Source organism: Ochotona curzoniae, unplaced genomic scaffold (assembly GCF_017591425.1).
Source record: "Ochotona curzoniae isolate NIBS_2020 unplaced genomic scaffold, NIBS_Ocur_1.0 contig_908, whole genome shotgun sequence".
Classification (NCBI taxonomy): Eukaryota; Metazoa; Chordata; class Mammalia; order Lagomorpha; family Ochotonidae; genus Ochotona; species Ochotona curzoniae.
This window is the reverse complement of record NW_024466607.1, coordinates 34,279,884-34,300,947: the sequence shown is the minus strand read 5'-3', so window position 1 is coordinate 34,300,947 and position 21,064 is coordinate 34,279,884. Positions and strand designations below refer to the sequence as shown.

The 21,064-nt window shown below is 48.1% G+C and overlaps 1 protein-coding gene across 3 annotated transcripts in view; it reads left to right on the top strand.

Moving 5' to 3' along the window:
• The window catches only part of PDZRN3 (PDZ domain containing ring finger 3), a 227,451-nt gene extending 216,719 nt beyond the window's left edge, over window positions 1-10,732 (top strand). For all 3 annotated transcript variants that reach the window (XM_040995071.1, XM_040995073.1, XM_040995074.1), the window contains 5 exons: window positions 2,098-2,196; window positions 3,305-3,367; window positions 5,668-5,769; window positions 7,531-7,647; window positions 8,312-10,732. In XM_040995071.1, the coding sequence (XP_040851005.1) occupies window positions 2,098-2,196; window positions 3,305-3,367; window positions 5,668-5,769; window positions 7,531-7,647; window positions 8,312-9,874 (1,944 nt within the window). In that variant the 3' untranslated portion in view covers window positions 9,875-10,732. The remainder of the gene's footprint in view (window positions 1-2,097; window positions 2,197-3,304; window positions 3,368-5,667; window positions 5,770-7,530; window positions 7,648-8,311) is intronic.
• Window positions 10,733-21,064: the final 10,332 nt, after the last annotated feature.

The following is a 21,064-nucleotide window of genomic DNA, read 5'->3' as shown; positions in this document are numbered from 1 at the left end:
TCTGAGCCTACCCCCTTTGAGCTCAGTGGAGCTGTTGACCGCTTTGGTGACCAGTCATTCAGAGAAGGCTGGCGCTTGCATTAGGTTTGATCTGCTCTCTTATGTGTCTTCCTGCAGTCTTGCCAGTGTTCTCCCTTTGCTTTGGCTGCCCGTGCACCTGCTGCAGCATCCCAGGGCTCCCCCAGCGATAGCTGGGGGTTCTGTGGCAGCATCTGTGTCGCAGCTGTGCACTGCAACCTCAACACATGGTCAGGAAATGTATCTGATTCAGCGTGACCAGTAGGAAATGCCAAAACACAAGAAGGCACACCTCTTTCCCATCCTCCAGTGGAATGTAACGGAAGGATGATACTGCACATGACATATGACTAGAATGTTTGTGCTCCGGAGATCGGTTATCCAAAGTATTTGACACGGTGGCTAAATACAATCCCTTCCGCTTAATCCTTTGCGTAGTATGTTTCTCAGAAATGAGGGAAGCAATGCCCGTCTAATACAGCCAAACTATCACAGATTTGAATAAGAATTTACCCTATTCCTAACCCGTGATTAGGAAGTCATTGGATTAACCACCATACCAGTTTTCCAGAAATATAAGGATGTCTTATAGAGGGGTTGGAATTTGTCCACTGTGCCACAAACATTGTCTTGTGAATGCAGACCTGTGAGTAACCACACTTGCGGTTAATCACCCTGCTTCCAGTAACCAAGGACTTTGCATTCAGTACTCTGCATACTTAGTCTCCTCATCCCATCCGAGACAAGAATGAAATGTACAAGCCGGGAAACAGCCCCAGGCAGAATCACCAGCCCAACAGCCAAGATGCCAAGAATAGCCCGGGTTGGGATCTGCACCTACAATTGCCTGGATTTGTAGCCCCAACTCTGCACCCTGCATGATGCACTGGGAGTCAGCCTGAGATCATGGAGCGGCCCTCACTTGAACCTGCGGCTGTGTTCCCGTGGTGTGGAAATCTGACCTGAGATCCTCATGCTGCCCGCGGGGCCCCTCCCGGTCAGGCTCTGCTGCCTGGATACTCTAAGCCTGTCTTTCTCTGCCTTGCAATCAGGGCATTAGCCACCTTTTTGCACATAAGGCTCTTCTCCCACTGTATTGGGCACCCTGAGCTTGTCTACATGACAGCTACAACCTTCCCCACTCCAAGATCATCAAGAAGGACCATTTAGAAATGGTCCCCACAGACCTCCCCACCTCAGGGCCCTCTACCTTTCCTGGTTTATGTGCAAAATACTGAAGAAAACTAGACAGGATCCTGTGGGGAACTCAGCAGGGGGCTGTTCAGCTGACCCCTAACTTATAGAAGCAAAAACTTACTAGAGTCAAGGGCAGAGTAGGTAGGGAGGAACTTGGCCTGTGCTCACTTCAGAGAGCCCAGGGCCGCCCTCCTGAGCCTCCCACAAGTCTTGAAGTTTAGACTTCATTGTCTAGCGCAGGCTAATTGGCAAATACAGTAGCGGTCTCAGTACTCAGGCATCCCATGCCTGCTCTTCCTTTGCTTTTATCTTACTTAATTTGCAATAATAGCTGCTAAAACTAATTTCTCCACTATAAATATCACAGCTGTTGTGGAAAGAATTAATTACACACCATGGTGTTACCCTCTTTTCTTGAATCAACCTATGTGTAATCCATTTGCAAGTGCCATGACCGTGACTGTCAGGGGAACACAACACGAAGCAATCTAACCAACCATGTTGAAGACACTTGTACTGGACCAGCTGGGCGGGTTGGGGTATGGGAATACTCTTGTATGTGGTCGACACTGAAAGAATACTTTTTAAAAACCCTTCTCGAGAAGTCTTGACATTGAGTGAAATATGGGTCATTTTTCTTTCAGAGGATCAATAAAATAACTATTTTCAAGATGACTTTATATTGACTGAAAGGTCAGAAATACCCTGGGCATTGATCCCGGGTCCATAATCACTCTTTGTTTAGGAAGTTAACTGGCTCTCCACAGTAGAAAGCAGGGAAATCCAGTTCATCATTTAAACAAAATATTTTGAGAGCATTTGACATCCTCCCAGCCCTCGCTGCCTGCTGGCGTCTCACCGGCATCATCCTTCTTTGTCTAGGAAGTAGACCTCTACCGCATGAACAGCCAGGACAAGCTGGGCCTCACCGTGTGCTACCGGACCGATGACGAAGACGACATTGGGATTTATATAAGTGAGGTATGTGGGCCGATTTTCCTGTCAAGACCCAAAGGATGTTTTTGCCCCTTTTATGTGTTAACCAACCTTAGCTTCAGCTCATCAAGAAGTCTTTGGAAAGACACGGATGAATTACTTCGTCCCTTTATCACACTCGGCGGAGTTCTGTCTTCACGTGGGGTTAAGTTCCAATGTCATCACATCAGGCAGAATTACCCTCGAGAAGCGTGCGAATCGGCCATAAAATGGAGCCGTTTACATGGTTTTGTGTGTTCAACCCCGAGGGAACGACAGATTCACATTTCCCAACTCATGTTCATTGAGTGGAATGGTAAATGGAATCACTTACGCTTTGTAAAGGCTCTCTCTCATTTTTTTTTTCTTTTTGTTTCGGTGGAGTGCATAGAGTGCATTTCATAGATGTGAAATGCCACTCATATGAACTTACCCGAAGTACGTAGATAGAGGCTGTTTTGATCTCCCCAGAAAACAGTACAAAGCATGGGTGCTTCGCCGTGCACACCCATGCTGATGAGCAGACAAACCCAATATTTTTCAGGAAGTAAAATCCATTTCAAAGAGATGAATGCAGAGATGTGCCACCTAGACCTACTGATGCTATTGGCTAGACATTATGTGTCGAGTTCAAGTTGATCTAACATGAATACATTGGGGGGTGGGAGTGGGGAAAACCTTTCGTAGCCTCAAGCACTTGTCTTAATGACATTTAAGCGTTTGCTATTTTCCAAAATTTAATACAGGCATTTGCTAGTCAACATCACAAATGATCCTCCTTGAACCTGTTCTACATCACTAATTCCATTTGCATTACTGTGTTGCATGGCAAGTTGGCTATGTGCCTCTTCGACCCCGAGCTGGGCAGGGTCTGGACACATGGTGTTGTAACGAGGCTGCCACGCACGAATCCACATGCAGGCCCCAGAGAAGGCTTGGAAGCCGATCAGCCATGATTATCTGTCCTCGCATGATACCCGGTCTTGTAAATTTCTATGAAAACAGGAGCATGGCAATGAACATGACTGTGGATCAGACAAGGCCCCTGGGATGTGCTGGTGTTCATTTTCCCATGTGGCCAGGCCTGTGCTGAGAGATCTGCTCTATGTTTCAGATTGATCCCAACAGCATTGCAGCCAAGGATGGGCGCATCCGAGAAGGAGACCGCATTATCCAGGTAGGTCCACTTCCAAAAGGTGGCCTTGCTCTGCTCATGGCAACTCAAGGGCTGAGAGGTTAAGAACAGGAAACACAATTTCAGATGAGGCCAGACAAGATAAATGAGTGAGTGGGGGAAACTGGCCGATGATGTGCAACAGGGAGTACTAAGGTCTGAGACAAACTGAAGATGCCCTGCCTAGAGCGTATCTTGCCGAATGGGAGCCAGTTCCCATCACCTTCCCTGATTCAGTAGGCATCCATTCTTGTCAACCAAATCGTTCCCACGTTAGCATTCAAAAAGATTCATTACAGACGAGGCATTTCAAGGCAGTTCTTATCCTTATAATGGGAAGGACCATGTTGGACAAAGTTAGCGAGCCTGAGAAGTCCTTTCAATTGCATGATTCGTCATTTCACAGCAGTAGGGAACATCTTCTGAGGACAGTTCTCTTGGTCTGTTTTGTCTTACTGTAACTGCATACCCAGTGCTGGGTACTTTAGAAAGGAAAGGGACTTTTTAAAAGAAAGATTTATTTTATTATTTTTATTGGAAAGTCAAAGATATAGAGAGGAGAGACAGAGAGGAAGGTCTTCCATCCAATGATTCACTCCCAAAGTGGCCGCAATGGCTGGAGCTGAGCCAATCCAAAGCCAAGAGCCAGGAGCTTCTTCCAGGTCTCCCATGCTGATGCAGGGTCCCAAGGCTTTGGGCCGTCCTTAACTGCATTCCAAGGTCACATGCAGGGAGATGGATGGGAAGCAGGGTCACCAGGATTAGAACCAGTGCCCATATGGGATCTTGGCACGTGTGCAAGGTGAGAACTTTAGCCATTAGGCTACCAGGCTAGGCCCAGAAAAGGGGCTTTTTTTTTTTTTTTTTTTTTTACGTTTATCATTTTGGAGACTGAAAGACCAGGCTGAGGTGGCACTCTGTGGAAACAGACATGACAATGTGTAGCAGGTGCCCTGTGTGCAGGGAAGAGCTAAGTCCACAAGGCCGGTGTTAACTCCCTGATGTCGCAGCCCCTGTGGCCTCATTTCCTTCCATTAAGTCCCACTTTTACCAAGCTGCTAGCACTCTGCACTGCTGTGCTGGGGCCAAGCTTCCAGCATACCAACCGCTGGAAACTCATTGAACCACTCTTCAAACCACGTCAGCAGGACCTCAGCCATCACCGTTACTACCGGTCCAAAAGCTGCCCCCTTCCTCGGTCTCGTGGAAATTGAAGGTCTTGATTGCGTTGGCTGTCACTAAAAGCTTAGGCTTCACACTCGTGTTTTCTCATTTCTAACCACCCATGTTTTTGTCATTGGATACCTCACTGTGAGAATTTTTTTTCCCACTCCAATTCTGTGTTTCTCCGGCCTTCAGAGCCTCGGTCTCTTAGGGAAAGTCACTCAAACCTTCACCATGGAGACTCAGAATCCTGTGCACACTTTGTTTGCTGCAGTGTTCCGTGAGCCTTGACCCTAGGGAGAATGCAAGCACTGGGAGCCGGGGTACCACCAAGAATCCCGCAGATTCCAGGCCCAGTTCTCCATGTGTCACAGAAACCGCACATCCCGCCAAGAATGGGAAGCTACCATCTCAAATGAAGTCAACCCCTTTTCCACCTCTTGGCTCCATGGTGTTAGAGATCACACGAGGGCTTGACCTCAACTCGTTGACATCATTGCTATGTCCCCAGAAGGAAGCATTTCCCTGGGACTCACACACACACACACACACTAGCAGAGTTCAAAGTTGAGAGGCTAAAAGCCTGCAAGAAGGCTGTTGATTGTGTCAGAGTGTCACTTTGCATTGACCACTTTGGCCTAAAGAAGCCCAGATAGCAAACTCCAAACACAAAAGCCTATGTATAATAGTAAGTCTCTTCCCTTCTCTGCTCACAGCCTCAGTAATGTTCACATCAGTTCTGTTGCTGCCTTTCCCCCCTTCCCTGTAATGATGCTGTGGTATATTCCACGTGCCCCACCCCCGCCCCGCCCAAGCATCCTGCCTGAAAACACTGCCGAGATATTGCCATTTGCATGACATGATGATGTTTTTCCAGTGTGCTGTTCTGGGGTCCCAGGCCCTTTCTGTTTGTAGTTGCCGCCAACCACACTTAGGCAGGCACTTTCCCAGACCAGAAGGGCACACTACAGTGAGCAAGGCTTTTGCCAAACCAGCTTTCTTATCCAGCTCCAGGGAGGTCCTGCGTCCAGCTGTGAGGGGCAACAAGTACAGGCCTGACAACAGGTGGAATGATTCTGTAAGATCTCACGCTGCAGTTGCCTACACAGCCCCACTTCTGTTTTGTTTTCTTCTTTAAGATTAATGGGATAGAAGTGCAGAACCGCGAAGAGGCTGTGGCTCTTTTAACCAGCGAGGAGAACAAGAACTTTTCCTTGCTGATTGCAAGGCCTGAACTTCAGGTGAGTGGGCTTTCTGGAAAGGAGACCAGGCCTTGAGTGCTAACATTCCAAAGTCCAAGTCCCTGGCTGTCCAGGACAGTGGCTGAGTATTGACTCTGAACTTGAAGGTGCTTTGCACCCCAGAAAAGTAATCAGACTTGCAGTGACTCTACATCCATTTCATGATTTAACCATTTAGGGAAGGCGTAGACTCCCACACTAGCACTTAACACTGCAATCCCAGTAGGTTCATTAGCACAGGGATCTTTGGGGAGGAAGCATAATGGAATGGAACACGCAGCCAGGGGCATGGCCATCAAGATATTTAGCTTTCCCCGGCCTGACAAATGTTCCTGCCCGTTTCTAGGTGGGCCCCATTTAGAACAACAGAGCAGGCAGAAATCGAAATGTCTCCTTCAAAATGAAAGAAATATTGATTGATCAGTAATGACTCCCACTCAGTGACCACCTCCCAGCGTCAGGCACAGCGCACAGCCTTTCCCACCTAGGAAAGGCTCCTGCATCCCCACAGGTTCCCGAGTTACTCAGAGACACAGCAGGGGCACACAAACTGAAGGGAGTCAGGCCCCCCCACAATCAGATTCCACAGACGCTGGGCCATGATAGCTCCTTCTATTGGGAGCTATCAATGTCAGGGGTTGACATTGAACTTGGGCCAGGTGGCCCTGCCAGTCCACCATGTCATGGAGTGTCTGTGGCCATGGTTGTCTTGAGATTTGAAAGTCAAGTGGGAAGTAACCAGCAGCATGAAGAGTGCCTGATTCTCTGGAGATGGCAGTGCCATGAGCTCCAAGGGAACCTGAGCAATGATCTGCCACATCCAGGGTGAACAGATGTTTTTTAAAGGGCCAGATAACAAACATCTGATGTGAGTGGTTCAACAGTCTGGCTTGCTCCAACTCTTCTGTGCACGGAGGAGCCAGAGCCGATACAGAAATTAACGGGTGCGGCCATGCTTGATTCTTACTCATTTCTTTTTCTACCCCTTCTGAAGAGTCTGCTGCTTTTGAGGGCAAGGACAATAGGGGGCCTCGTGAAAAGGATATTCTTATCCAGACCAAACACCCCTTATGCAGGAGAGCTGTTTGTGTCAGAAGGAATTCTTTCTGGTTTCTCTTTGTGTGGCCCAGCGAAGCAGGAGGCCTGGCTGCATCCACCTGAGGCTGCCACACCGACGGGCTGTCAGACTCCCAGCAGCCAATCCGGACGAAAGGGTGTCCCCAGCACAACACACACTGGGCCCCAGAGACCTCCCTAGATGGGGCGTACGTAGGGTTGGCCATTTCTTTCGTAAGGTTGGTTTTAGTTGTCTGAATTGCAGAGTGACAGAGCGAGGGAGTAGAGATAGGGTGAAAGAAAAGAGAAATCTTCCATCGGCTAGTTCATTCCCCCAGATGGCCACAAGGACCGTGGCAGGAGCCAGGCCAGAGCCAGGAGCTTCTTCTGGGTCTCCCACATGGGTGTAAGGGCCCAAGCACTTCCCAGGAGCTGGACTGGAAATAGAGCAGCTGAGACTCAAACCAGTGCTCTAGTAGGGGGTGATGGTTTTGTGAGCAGTGGCTTAACCCACTGCACTACAATAGCCGCTTCATGGAGATCTTAGGACCGGGTGCCTTTCCAACGTGTAGCAGAAAAGAGGGCACATTGTGCTAGAGAGAACCCCACAATATTTCTCCTTGCCCTGGTGCAGCCTCTTCTCTTGTAATTAATTACTTACCTACTAAAAGAGCTAACTGCGTTGCCTCCCACCTCCCGTTGCAGCTGGATGAGGGTTGGATGGATGACGACCGCAACGACTTCCTGGATGACCTGCACATGGACATGCTAGAGGAGCAGCACCACCAGGCCATGCAGTTCACGGCCAGCATGCTGCAGCAGGTAACACTGGGCCCCACCCCGCACCGGCCCACACCCCGCCAACTGCGGGAAGGGGGCTGCCCCCTCCATCTCCTTTGGCCGCCATTCTGAGACCCAGAAACCCACTGACACGGAAGACCCGCAAGGAAACAGATTAAGTGCTTTGGCTGCTTGAACACGAGGGAGATGCAAACGGATCCTCTGTGTGACCAGGCTTTTAAAGCTGACCCTCTGAGAGCTGTTTAAAAAGCACATGTGCGGATGCGAGCGCAGAGCAAAGAAAGTTCGTTTTCCAAAGCAAGGGCAGTCTCAGTTGAACCTGCGCTGGCGAGCTCACCCTCCTGCACTACCATCCATTGTCAGGCTCAGCATCATCCAGGGGAACTCCTTTCGGAGCTAACAGAGGCTGGTCAAGCATCCTGCTGCCCAGGGATCAGTTGCCCAGTAGTTAGGGATAGTCCCTGACATAAGGCAACTGGTACCCTCATTTACAGTGAGAAAATGGAGTCACACCGCCAAGGGTCAGAGACACTCAATTAGACAGAAGGAGGGCGGGCTTATTCCAGGCCTGCTCCCCAGACTTAGAAACTTAGGGGGCTGCCCTATGCGGGAACACGGGCCCCTTCAGGAGGTCGGGCGGGTTGCTGTGCCCCACACTGACCCTTCCGTACCTTCCCTTGCATAGAAAAAGCATGAGGAGGACGGAGGAACCACGGACACCGCCACCATCCTGTCCAACCAGCACGAGAAGGACAGCGGCGTGGGGCGCACGGACGAGAGCACGCGTAACGACGAGAGCTCAGAGCAGGAGAACAACGGCGACGATGCCACGGCAGCATCCGCCGCGCCGCTGCCGGGCCACAGGAAGCTCAGCTGCAGCCAGGACACCCTGGGCAGCGGCGACCTGCCCTTCAGCAACGAGTCCTTCGTGTCGGCCGACTGCACCGACGCAGACTACCTGGGTATCCCGGTGGACGAGTGCGAGCGCTTCCGCGAGCTCCTGGAGCTCAAGTGCCGGGCGGGCAGCGTCGGGCCCTGCAGTCCCTACTACTCTGGCAGTGGCCTAGACGCAGCCAAGAGCGACCCCGAGAGCGTGGACCAAGAGCTGGCGCTGCTGAACGAGGAGCTACGCAGCATCGAGCTGGAGTGCCTGAGCCTGGCCCGCGCGCACCGGGCGCCGCCACTGCGCGAGCCAGGACGTGAGCCCTGGGCGCTGCCCCACGGCGGCCTGCGCACCTGCAACCCCGGCGCCGATGCGCGCCGCCGCGAGCTCTCGGACATCACCGAGCTACCGGAGAGGTCCGACAAGGACAGCTCGAGCGCCTATAACACGGGCGAGAGCTGCCGCAGCACGCCACTCGCGTTGGAGATCTCGCCCGACAACTCCCTGCGGAGGGTGGCCGAGGGCCTGGGCCGCCCTCGCGGCGAGGGTCTCGCCGAAGTCCCCGGGCCAGTTGCCAACAGCCTACTGGCCATCACCGAAGACCCCGAGCTTGGCTCCCCTACCTACGGCTCCTCGGCAGCCTCGGAGTCGGGCCCTGGCCAGGCCCCGGAGGGTCACGAGCGCAGGGCAGGCGACAACAGCCGCAGCCCCGCGGGCAGCCCCACGCCGGGCTCGGCACACGCAGCCTCGTGCCCACACTCGCCTTACAAGCACGCACACATCCCGGCGCACGCACGCCACTACCAGAGTTACATGCAGCTGATCCAACAGAAATCGGCCGTGGAGTATGCTCAGAGCCAGGTGAGCCTGCTGAGCGTCTGTAAGGACCTGGGTCCCAGCGGCGCCTCGGAGCCGAGGATGCAGTGGAAGGTGAAGGTGCGCAGCGACGGCACGCGCTACATCACCAAGAGGCCGGTCCGCGACCGCCTGCTGCGCGAGCGCGCGCTCAAGATCCGCGAGGAACGCAGCGGCCTCACCACGGACGACGACGCCGCCAGCGAGCTCAAGACCGGGCGCTACTGGAGCAAGGAAGAGCGCAAGCAGCACGTGGTGCGCGCCCGCGAGCAGCGGCGCCGGCGTGAGCTCATGATGCAGAGCCGCCTGGACTGCCTGCGCGAGCAGCACGCGGCCGACGAGCGCCGGGAGCTGAGCATCCTGGAACTGAGCCACAAGAAGATGATGAAGAAGAGGAACAAGAAGATTTTCGACAACTGGATGACCATCCAGGAACTGCTCACGCACGGCACCAAGTCTCCGGACGGCACGAGGGTGTACAACGCCTTCCTGTCGGTAACGACGGTATAATTGGCCGTGCGTTCCTGGGCGCTGTGTACATACCAAGAGACCACTCCGGGGGAGGGCAGGAGAGCGACACACCTGCCTCGTTCAATGCGGCAGGCTCCTTGTACATACGACGAGCGCGGCCACCGTGTCTATAGTCCAGATAGGGCACCGCCCTCAGCGCTGGGTGCCATAGCTCTATTTTAAGCGGAGGGACAAAGCACACCCTTCCCTACCTTGGAGGTCAATGTTAACAGCTTTTTTTGCGAATAGCGGTTGTACTTTTTTACCTGGTACCTTTTACATAAAAGTGTTTTAAATTTCAGAAAGATCTTTTATGAAGCTTTCACAGAATAATTTCTTTAAACTATATTCATATGAAAAAAAAAAAGTTAAACGTGCTTCTTTTTTTCCTGCCTAAAACACAAATGCGATTGCCAGCCTGTATTTTTAATGGATCCTCCCCCCGCCCCCCCCCCATTTTATAACGTTGCTTCGCTGAATGTGTTTCATATGAGTGACCATTAATATATTATGTGGGTCGAGGTTTCAACTCCAAGCCACGGAACCCTGTGGGGCAGGCTTGACTCTGCACTGGCACACCAGCCTGCCGCTGTGAAAGGTTGGGAGATGAAGTTTCCCAGAAGACTCTCGAGGTTTGGAAAGAATGCAGGATATCTTGCAGCTTTACGAAAGTTTACGGCATGTTTGCAAACAGTGCAGCCCGTTGGAAGCATTTGCATGCAAAGGAAACCGTTTGTGGAATTTCAAGTGCTCATCATCGTAGTAAACCTTGGCTTTGTAGATTTGAAGGCACAGACTTGTGCGAGTTCATGAAATCATACTTCGTCACAAACATTAAGTAAATGAAGTTAAAATAAATTATTTTCTATTGGAAATGCCTTTCCTGTGATTTCTCTGTTTGCATTCTTGCTTAGAAGAGGGTGTTCATTTTCTCCTTGGTCCCATCACCCACTGCTTTGGAAGGAGTGAAGCCTTTCAGACAAGCTGATTCCTCCGTTCAGCCCAGAACCCAGAGAGAAAAAGCCAAGGTCTAGCAGGGAAGAATGAGGAATCAGTAGCACCGTATAATCCTGCATTCCAACTGCCTGTCTTACGCAAAGTTCCCAAGAGCCTATTGGCTAGAGCTGTAACAAGTTGGTCCATTAGGGTCCTGTTTGCCGCAGAATCTTGGTTTATGCGTGTCACTGTTCCAGATGGGGAGCTTGTGTCAGAAGCACCTGCCGATCAGGCATTGCTTCCAGGGTTTCAAAGGTGATATGTTTCAGATACCTGCCAGCATTCTAAGCAATGAGCTTTCTCTCGGTTGTTCCCTGATTATAAAGTGTTCACCCACTTCAGTTATAACACCTACTGGAAAAGTGGTTTTGTTTTTGTTTTTAAAGAAGAGGAGATTCAGAAAGGCATCATTTGCATTTGTCATGATGCCTGGCACCTGGTGGACTTACTCCGTAATCTGAGTGATGTTCTGGTTGCAGTGACCTAGTGGTTTAGGCAGCTCAAAAATAGACCTAGTTTGAACCAAAACCCTCTCCTTTGGGGCCAGCATCTTGAGACTAATTAGTACTCACACATATAATAAAGCAACTTAATGAAAATAAAACACTGAAACACTTACTCCTCGCTATTAAGATGTCTGTTCATTATTCCCCCCAGAACTGCACATTGCTAAGATAATTATGTCTACTGCATTATTCTAATCAACCCTCCAAGGTGAAATTTTTGCACAGTGGTCTATTTGAGAGCCACAGTTTTCTGGTGCTCTCTGGGGTTCCTCTTCGGATAGAAATGGGTCCTCAGCTCGCAGGAGGAGCGTTGTCCTGCCAGCCTTCCCCCCCTCCACCCCGCCCCACCATGCCCAGCACGCCTCGATTCCCTCCATGCTTTCCTAGTTGGTGTTTCACAGAAAGAAAACAACAGCCAGATGAGGTCTAACTTGCCATGAGGCGTATGGAAATAGCCAAGTTTATTTGGGGAAGCAGATTTCTTCCCCTTGTGTATTCTTCATAAAGGCCAGAAGGGCACACGTGACCTTAAGAACAAAGATTTCCCCAGTCCAAACATTGATGCAGTGGCAAGATCAAGTGGAAGGATCCGTGTGCTTGTCGGGGACCTCTGGATTTAGGGGTCAACCTGCACACTTACTAAAAGGTAGATGGAGGTAATAACATCCAAAACCAACTCTAAAGCCTTGAATTCCAAGTTATGTTTTCAAATCATTTTTATCATCTGCATATGCTCTGTCATAACTTGCAAAGTAATCTAAGATTTCAGCAATCTGATTTAGTAGATCAGCTTCTAAAAGGCATAGTAAGTGACTTCAGAAATCATCACATTTTAAAAATATATTGATTTGTTTGTTTTGAAAGAGTTGCAGAGAGAAGGAGAGAGATCTTTCATCCCCTAGCTCACTCCCTAGATGAGTACTGGGCCAGGCAGAAGCCAGGAGCCAGGAGCTCCATCTGGGCTCCCATGTGGGTGGCAGGGGCCCAAGCACTTGAACCATCTTCTGCTGCTTTTCCCAAGTGGTTAGCAGGGAGCCGGATCAGAAGTGGAACAGCCAGGACATGAAGCAGTGCGCATATGGGATCCCAGTGTTGCAATTCCCAGTAGAAACATTGCTGAGCTGTGATCAAGATTTACCTGGGGAATAATGATGAGATGATTTGCAACTTTCATTCCCCTGACTGGGAAATCTCAGCTTCAGTGCAAACAGAACACACACGACATCAGAACTTTCAACCACCTTTGTTGCCTAGTCCTGATGTTGTGGGCCCACATAACAATCTGATGGAAACTACAGGTTGTCTCTGCAGTGTGTGTGTGTGTGTGTGCGCGCGCGCGCGCTTACAGTGAATAACATGTAAATAAGTTGTACATCATTTACATAAGGGCCAACTGAAGCTGGTGACTCTAGAAGCGTGTTTTTTCAAGCTTTTGATCTCAGTTGCATTGACTATTTAATTTTAATGCCCACTTTTAATATCAAAAACGTACATATTTCCTATTAGAATCACATTGTTTAAGGCAATTAAAATTCAATGAACCATTCCTACCTATACTCTTGAAATCATTGTGCTAAATGGGTTTTCTTTTTACACACAGCCAAATACATTTAGGAAGGATGAGTGCATATTCTCCATGGGGGCCTTTCCACTGGCTGGATAACTCGAGTTTAATTCTGGCATACAAAAGGAAGGAAAGAGAGGAGAACTCATTGGTTGTTTAGAACTGTACTGTTTGGTGCAGCAGCCATGTCTGGCCATTACACTTAAAATATGGTTAGTCTAGGGAGTGGAAATTTAGCCTAGCGGTTACGATATTTGTGTTACATACTGGAGGACGTGGTTCGAGTCCCAGCTGCAGCTTTCCAACATTGTGCATGGGAGGCAGCCGTGATGGCTCGCGTGGCTGGGCCTTGCTTGGTTTGAATTCCCAGCTCCTAACTCAGCCCTGGCCCAGCCCTAGCCAAACTGCATGCATTTGGGAAGTATACCAATAGGAGCTGTCTATCTCTCTGCCTCTCAGATAAAGAGTTTTGCTTTTTTAATTTACACTTGGTACGAATTAAAATATTCCATGAAGTAGATTTTAAAGATCCAGTGTTGAAAGAGAACGTAAATTATTTTGATATTTTTAGTGCATGCTGACATAACATTTTGCATGTGTTGGCTGAAATCTTATGCATAATGTTGTTTTGCCTTTTACTTTTTAAAATGAATTGTGAGGAGATGTTGTGCTCCATCTACGGCTCCCATAATAGTTACACTTCAATCAGATAGCGCTGAAGCTGAGAGCATCAGGCACATACATGGAAAACACTTGAACTCCTCATCTCACTAAATCCTTGGAGCGATTCTGCAGGGCAGGTGGTCTGATCAACAGTGGAGACCCCGGTGGAGAACTGTGCCCTGTGAGTGGAGAGATGTGATTTGAATTTCCATCTACCTGATGCCAAACCCTTTGCTTCTCACCACGGAGCCTCCAAGGACTCAGGGAGTGTCTGCAAACATGTTGACACTATGCTAATATGTGTAATCTAATCATGATTACAATAGAAGAAATGATTTCAAAGTGATAGGCATTTCATTCAGCTCCCTTTGAGTTCTCAATTACTGAAAATACGGACTCTTGGCAAGAACACACAACAACACAGAAAACTACAGGGATGTGGAGCACGAATAAAGCTTTTCATCTTCTAAATGAAAACAGGCGCTTTCCAATAGCACAAACCACAAATACGATGCACAGAAGTATGCACTGCTTAGGGAATACGAGTCGGAGAGCTAATTAAGATTATAAACGGAAGTATGAAAATTAACCAAATAATTATCCCTTTGTAGCCTTCAGAAAGAAGTAGGTTACAGGTTACGTGTTAGCAAAAGGGCCCAAAACCAAGGAGGCGAATGCGGTACTGCCACAAGCAATTACAGCTCTCGCTTTTATTTCTGTTTCCCAGTTGTTTTAAGTATTTTAGGATTTCTGCGGTGCATCAACTAATTAAAAAGAAATCACTAAAGCCAAGATAAGATGCAAGAATTCTCGCAGCAAATGCTGTAGTTTTCAGTTTTGATTAAATGCGAATTCCCTTAAGCAGTTACAGAACAAAGTGTGGGCTCTTTGGGTTTCATTCAAACGGGTTTTTCTGCTTAAATGATCCATTTTTCTCTAGCTTCCGGTAGCAGCTAATCCTGAAAGCATGGAGCCTACAGGGGTTCTAATGTGGTTTTTTTCCCTTTCAGTGGCAGAAAGCTGACCTCCTTGCACTCAGCATCCTTTTAAAAAAGAAAAATGGAGATTTAATGACCCTTCTTTCAAGGGGACCATTGCAAATTTCAACTTGCTCACCAATTTCCTGAGCCTGGCACAAATCCTCAAAAGTCAAATTATACTCCCTGGACCTCACTGGATTCTCAAAAATATACTGGGGCTAAATTAGCTGGGATGTTTCATCCTGCAAACATTGCAAACATTCTGGGTCTTGTTTGGCCTTGTTTTTGTTTAGGATTGATTTATTTATTTGAAAGACAAAGTGACAGGGAGGAGGGAGAGACAAAGAAACATCTTCCATCTGCTAGGTCACTCCCCAAATGGCCACAGCAGCCAGGGACTGAACCAGGCCAAAGGCAGGAGGGCGGAACTCCCTCTGGACGTCCCACACGGGTAGCAGAAAGCCACGCACTTGGATCATCTGCTGCTATCGCAGGAGCATTATCAAGGAGCTGGGACTCAAACCAGCCCTCCAATAATGGACACGGACATGGCAAGCAGTGGCTTAACTCACTGTGCCACAAACATCGCCAGCCATTATGATTTCATGAGCCAATCTTAGCTTGAAGGAATCCAGATTGGTCTTCTTGCTTCCAACAGAATCGCTTCAGCCAGTAGCTACCATGTGTTCATCTGGTATAGGAGCATGGAAGATCCTTCTGGAGTTTATAGTCTAGCGGGGGCAAGCAAGCCATATAGCCCAGTCACCCCACAAATACTTATCCACATTTCAACAAGCTTGGAGTGGGGGCAGATGATGAGCCCATACTGTGTGTGTGTTTAAAGAGGGTTTCCTGGGGTGGGGGGGGGCAGGAAACTGCAACCATTGATATGAGAGCCAGTAGATGGATGTGAATTAATTAGGCAAGGATAGCATCCTTCACACAGAGGCAGTGTCATGTGCAAGGGTCCTGGGGTAGCAGTCACTAGTCTTACTTGAAACAAAAATAGCATGACTTGGGCACAAGGAAACACTGGAGAAGAGAATTAAGATCATGAGGTAAGAACAGATGGGAAGGGGTCAGAAGGAGCCAGGCTACCATGTGAGCATGAATACTCCTTTTGGACATAGGCAGCATTTATGGAGCACTAATAGTACCGGGCGACTCTGCTGCATGGCTTTCATGGGCTTTCTGCCTTAACCATAAGCAAAGCAGCAGCCAGGGAAGATGTTATCATTATTTCACACACAAACAAGTAAAGGCAACTTAGATGCAGGCGGCTGGGATAGGTGGCCCATGGCAGAAGGGGAACCCAGCTCTGTCTAACTCTTAAATTTCACTGCAAGAAAGCAGCAAGTCACTGCGGATTTCACCCTGGGGAAGACTCACGGATCCGTGAGCTGACCACTTCGTGCTCTGCCTTTTCCCACTCGGGACTTGCTCCATCTATAAGCATGCTGCTCCTCATTTCCTAGCAACAGCAGATGCTATGCTCAACAGGCAGAGTCAACTCCCATGTACAAAGTCAGCCAAGATGGACAAAGCATACTTCCCTCTCCGGGGCTCTAATCCCCATGAGACAGACACAGCTCATCTTCGCATCCCCTCAGCTGCAGCCCTTTCTGCCTCTACTACCCTTGGAATGGGGAAGGTGCTGATCGGATGATCCCAGGGAGTACACAAGCAAGCCAGCCACTTAGGTGGATTTAGGTTCACACAACATCCCCTAAAGCAGCTCTCGTGAACTGGGCCTGGCTGTGTCAGGTGGGCGATTCCACAGGGAAGCGGGCAGCTTTGCTCCATTGCTGCCAACCTGCTCAGCTCAACCTTCCCTCATCAACAGAGGCTCCTGAGGTTCCAAACGCACTGAAGTTCCTCCGCATGGCAAATTGGGTGCACACATAACACAGCAGGGCTAAATAAATTCCCAGTTAATTGTAATTTAAGCTTTTCTATTTTCCAAGAGGCAGGGGGCTGCAGACACGCAATGGCGGTTTTTGCAAATGCCTGACAGTTACTCAGAGCAAACAAAGCCTGCTTGACGGGTCTTAGAGCAGCTGAACAAAGGTGCTTGGGTTGCAGCGGGAAAGTGGGTCTTACCTGGAAATATCTGCAGGGCAGCCTATGTCTTCAGAAGTTGCCGATTGAAACTGAGAGTTTGTTACCTTCGGAACACGGGCATGTCTGCTCTCTGGGTGCCTGGCCACAAATGTTTTCACTGATGCTCTTTGCAATAGGCTTATATTTGACTAGTTTTGGAACCCAATAAACACATCTGGCTCTTCTGACCCAGGCTTTACAAAAATGGGGAGATCCGTTTCTACCTTTTCATCCATGACGCCTCATGCTTTCTGTTTTGAAGATTTATTTATTTGTTTGATGACTAATTTACTTATTTATTGATTTGAAATACCAGTATATGAGAAACAGAGGGAGAAAGGAAGAGAGAAAGAGACAGAGAGATGATCCTCCCTCTGATTCATTTCCCAAACAACCCACTAGCTGCAGCCGGTCTGGGCTGAAACTGGGAGCCCAGAACTCCATCCTGCTCTCCATGTGGGTGGCAGGGGCTCGGATGCTTGGGCTCTCTTCTGCTAACTTCCAAGGCAGGAAGCTGGGTCAGCAGTGGAGCAGCCAGGACTGGAACAAACCCTCCAATATGGGATGCCAGTGTCACAGGTGACAGCTTAGCCCACTGCACCACGAGGCAAGCCCCAACACTGCTGCTATCCTCATTTTCTCCAATTGTCAGCTCTTCAGTAACCACCTAAAGTATCACAATCTTGTTTCTCTTATGAACAACAGGTGCAGTTTGCAAATTGACACTTGGTGTGTATTTCTTCATTCATCTGTGTCCTTTGGACATTGTTCCTAGAAAAATGCACATGTTGTTGCACAGTTCTGTACTTGGAAACATGACCAAGCGCTGAATGGATTTCTCGAAACCCAGACAAGTGAAGTTAGTCAATATTCAGTCTTTCTGAAGAGAAGAGATCTGCAAGGAAGGTGCATCTACCACCAAAGCCAATCAGCATGTGTAAGGCATTGCTAAGTGGTGAGCCAGGACGTACACCTTCCACATGAGCTGTGGGAGATGTCATCAGCAGCCAGCCAGGTGCCTATAGGATACCCAAATGCTTTCTTGTCTTTTTAAGATTTATTTATTTCACTTCAGAGTTATAGAAAGAGAGAGAGAGCTCTTCCATCTGCTGAATCACTTGCCAAAAAGGCTGCAGTGAATAGAACTGGACCAAAGTCCAGTCCAAAGTCAGGAGCTTCTTTCGGGTCTTACACACAGGTGTGGGGCCCCAAGGACCTGGGGCCACCCTTTGCAGCTTTCTCAGGCCATTATTAGCAGGGATCTGGATGGGGAGTGGAACAGTCAGGACTCAAACCTGCACCCATATGGAATGCTGGCAGTACAGATAGGTTACCCTGCTGTGTCATCCCACTGGTGCCTGTTTCTTATTTTTGACACAAAGGCTCTTGTATAATTTAAGGAGAAGTTACAGAGAATGCACACGATGTTGCATATAAGATAGGAGATTCACAGACTTGCTATGCTGCATTAAGCAAAGAGACAATAAATGATGATTCAATTTCCTATTCCAAAAAAGTCATCTTTATGACCTTGGACTTGGCAATAGATTCTTAGATAAGACACACAAAGCACAAGCAATGAAACTAAAAATAGATACATTGGTGAACATTTTATACACCAAAGGACTTTATTAAGAAAATGGGAAAATAATCTATTGAATGAAAAAAATGTGCAAACCAGATATAATTGATAAGGGTCTGGCATGAAGAGTATATCATCTCCAGCCATTTTGGATGACAAGTACACCTTGATCCAACCTGGCAATAAAATGATAACCCAGTGAAAACGTAAGCCAAGGACTCCACCCCAAAACACATTTCTCCAAAAATGATACACAGATGGGCAATACACTCATGAAAAGTTGGTCATATTTAGGAACATGTAAACCCAAACCACAATGAGGTACCACCACCACATCATGTCGATTGGAATGGATTATTAGGGAGTGTGGGGGAACAGAAAATAACAACGATGGTAAAGATGTGGAGAAGTGACTATTCCCCCCTCTCCCCCAGCACCATTGCTGGGGTTTGGAAACATCCAGCCACTCTGAAAAACAGGGTGGTGGTTCTTCAAAAAATGAAATGTGGAATTACCTCTTAATTTGGCAATTCCAAGGGAAGTGAAAAACAGAATCTGGAACATATATTTACGGCAGTGTTGATCAAAGCGTTACTCACAGCAACCAAAATATGGGGGCGGGACTTCATGTGCCCATCAACAGTTACACGAATAAACATAATGCTGTACACACGTGCAATGGAATTTAATCATAAAGAAGGATTGGAATCCTGAAAATAAAAACATTTTGGAGAAAAGATACTAGCGTGAACTTCACACTGCCAGTCTGCGCACTTAGAAATGATTAAAATGGTAAATTCTATTTCGTTTATAGATACATAGCATCCATTATATAATCTTGAACATATAATCACAATTCTTAAAAACTCATGCTTTTGTAACCTTCACAGACTTCCTATGTCATTGATTGAGGAGCACAGGATTATTTCAAGTCTTGTGAAGACCTAGGGAGAGCTATGGACACTCACCCCAAAGCGAACCCACTGGCCACATTTTACATGCAACCCCAGGAGGTAAAAAAAAAAAAAAGAAAGAAAGAAAGAAGGTGGAATTGCAGATCATAAGGAAATAAGTGCAGGACCTGGAGAAGAACATGCATGAGAGCAGAGGTCTCAAAGCAGAGCAGCGGGGCTGCAACTCCCAGGCTGCCCCTGAAAATGCCCTTCTTCGGGTATCAAGTCAGATACCCAGAGACGGAGCCACTCAGAGAAAGGACAAGCAGTCTGCTCTAAAGCTCTCCAGATGACCCCATGGGTACACACTACAGTTCGAGAAGTATTGCAAATAAACAGGAAGACTGACCATTCCTCCCGCCCTCATACCTGTCCCTCCAGCCCTTCAACCAGCTGCTAGATATAACAGGCACATTGTCAAGCATTAGAAACAAACGGACAAGCAATTGACATGGGATGATGTACTTTAAGATGGGTTGTCACAGAAGACCTCTAAATATTGCAGCTGAGACCAAACGTTTAAAAGCCAGCCATGCACAACGGGGAGCAAGAACATGCTGGGCTAACTGAAACAGCAAGAGGAAAGGTCCTAAGTAGATGACAACTTTTCTCAAGGAATAGAGTGCTTGACCAGGCAAGCTCAGGAGTCTGCAGTTCAAGGAACACGGGGGTGACTGGGCTTTGAGCCTGACTCCCTGCCGACACACCTGCCTTCGCTCTGAGAACAATCGCCTTTCTTGTTCAACACTGCACGGGAAACCACACAGAGGGGAGGTCCGTGTGCACATGAGGCGTCCTTTACAGAGTCCGGTTTGTTCTCCTGGCAGGATGAACTCCCAGTGACCTTGGGCAAAGGGACTCCCAGGTGTCTCACTGAGCAAGGAGGCGGAAGTAGGGTTGTGCACAGGGCTCTGACCTTCCACAATTTACTCTGAAGTTAGCCCAGTCCTCCTCATTTCAGACAATAAAAGAAAAAAAAAAAAAAAAAAAGACGGCTCCAAGACAAATTCAAGATGGCATCATAAAAAGTGCATGAAAGCATAAGAAAGAACGCAGTGACAAAAATAACTGGAACTTTCCAAGCTAGGGGAGCCAGAGCTAAGGACTTGGAGCCAAGTCACTGCGGAAGCACCCTGGATCACTCAGATGTAGTTCAAGGTTGAGCCACACTGAAAGCCCGCCGGCCAAGGCAGCACAAAGAGACCGCCAGCCTCGCCACCACTGCTTGATATTTTATGCCTAAGACACCAGCTTTTCCTCAATTACGCCCAACAGGAAAATGTCCTTGGCTGTGTTTGTTAAAGTTAAAAAACACTTTCATATAGTTACCAGAGATATCGCTTAAGCTATAAAGAGCCAATTTGAAAAAAAAGTATATTATGCTGTGATATCCTGCCCATATCCACAATGTTCTCAATTGTTGCAAAAGATCAGAACTTGGATGAGGGGTGAGTGCACTTTTTCTATAAAGGGACATACATAGATATCATGAGATACATGGGCCCGAGGACAAAGTCAAGACTACTGTGGAGTACCTATGGAAGAAGGGAGAAAACAACTTTCCACAATCTATTCTGCAAACATTGCATTTACATAGAATCTTTCATAATATAAGTCTATTATTGAGAGGAGCAGAGCTGGAGAGGAGAAACAAAATTTTGCTTACCTGGGATTCATGATTACGTGTATTCACGGGTGAAAAGCATTCATAGCTCACCAGCCCCATAGACAGAGCAGCAGGCTGAACTGGGGTTAGGAGTTGTAGCTATAGTCTGTTATTTCCTGGTTTAAACCATGTAGTCTGAAGAGTTCTCTAGAGAAACAGAACCCATAATGTGTGTGTGTG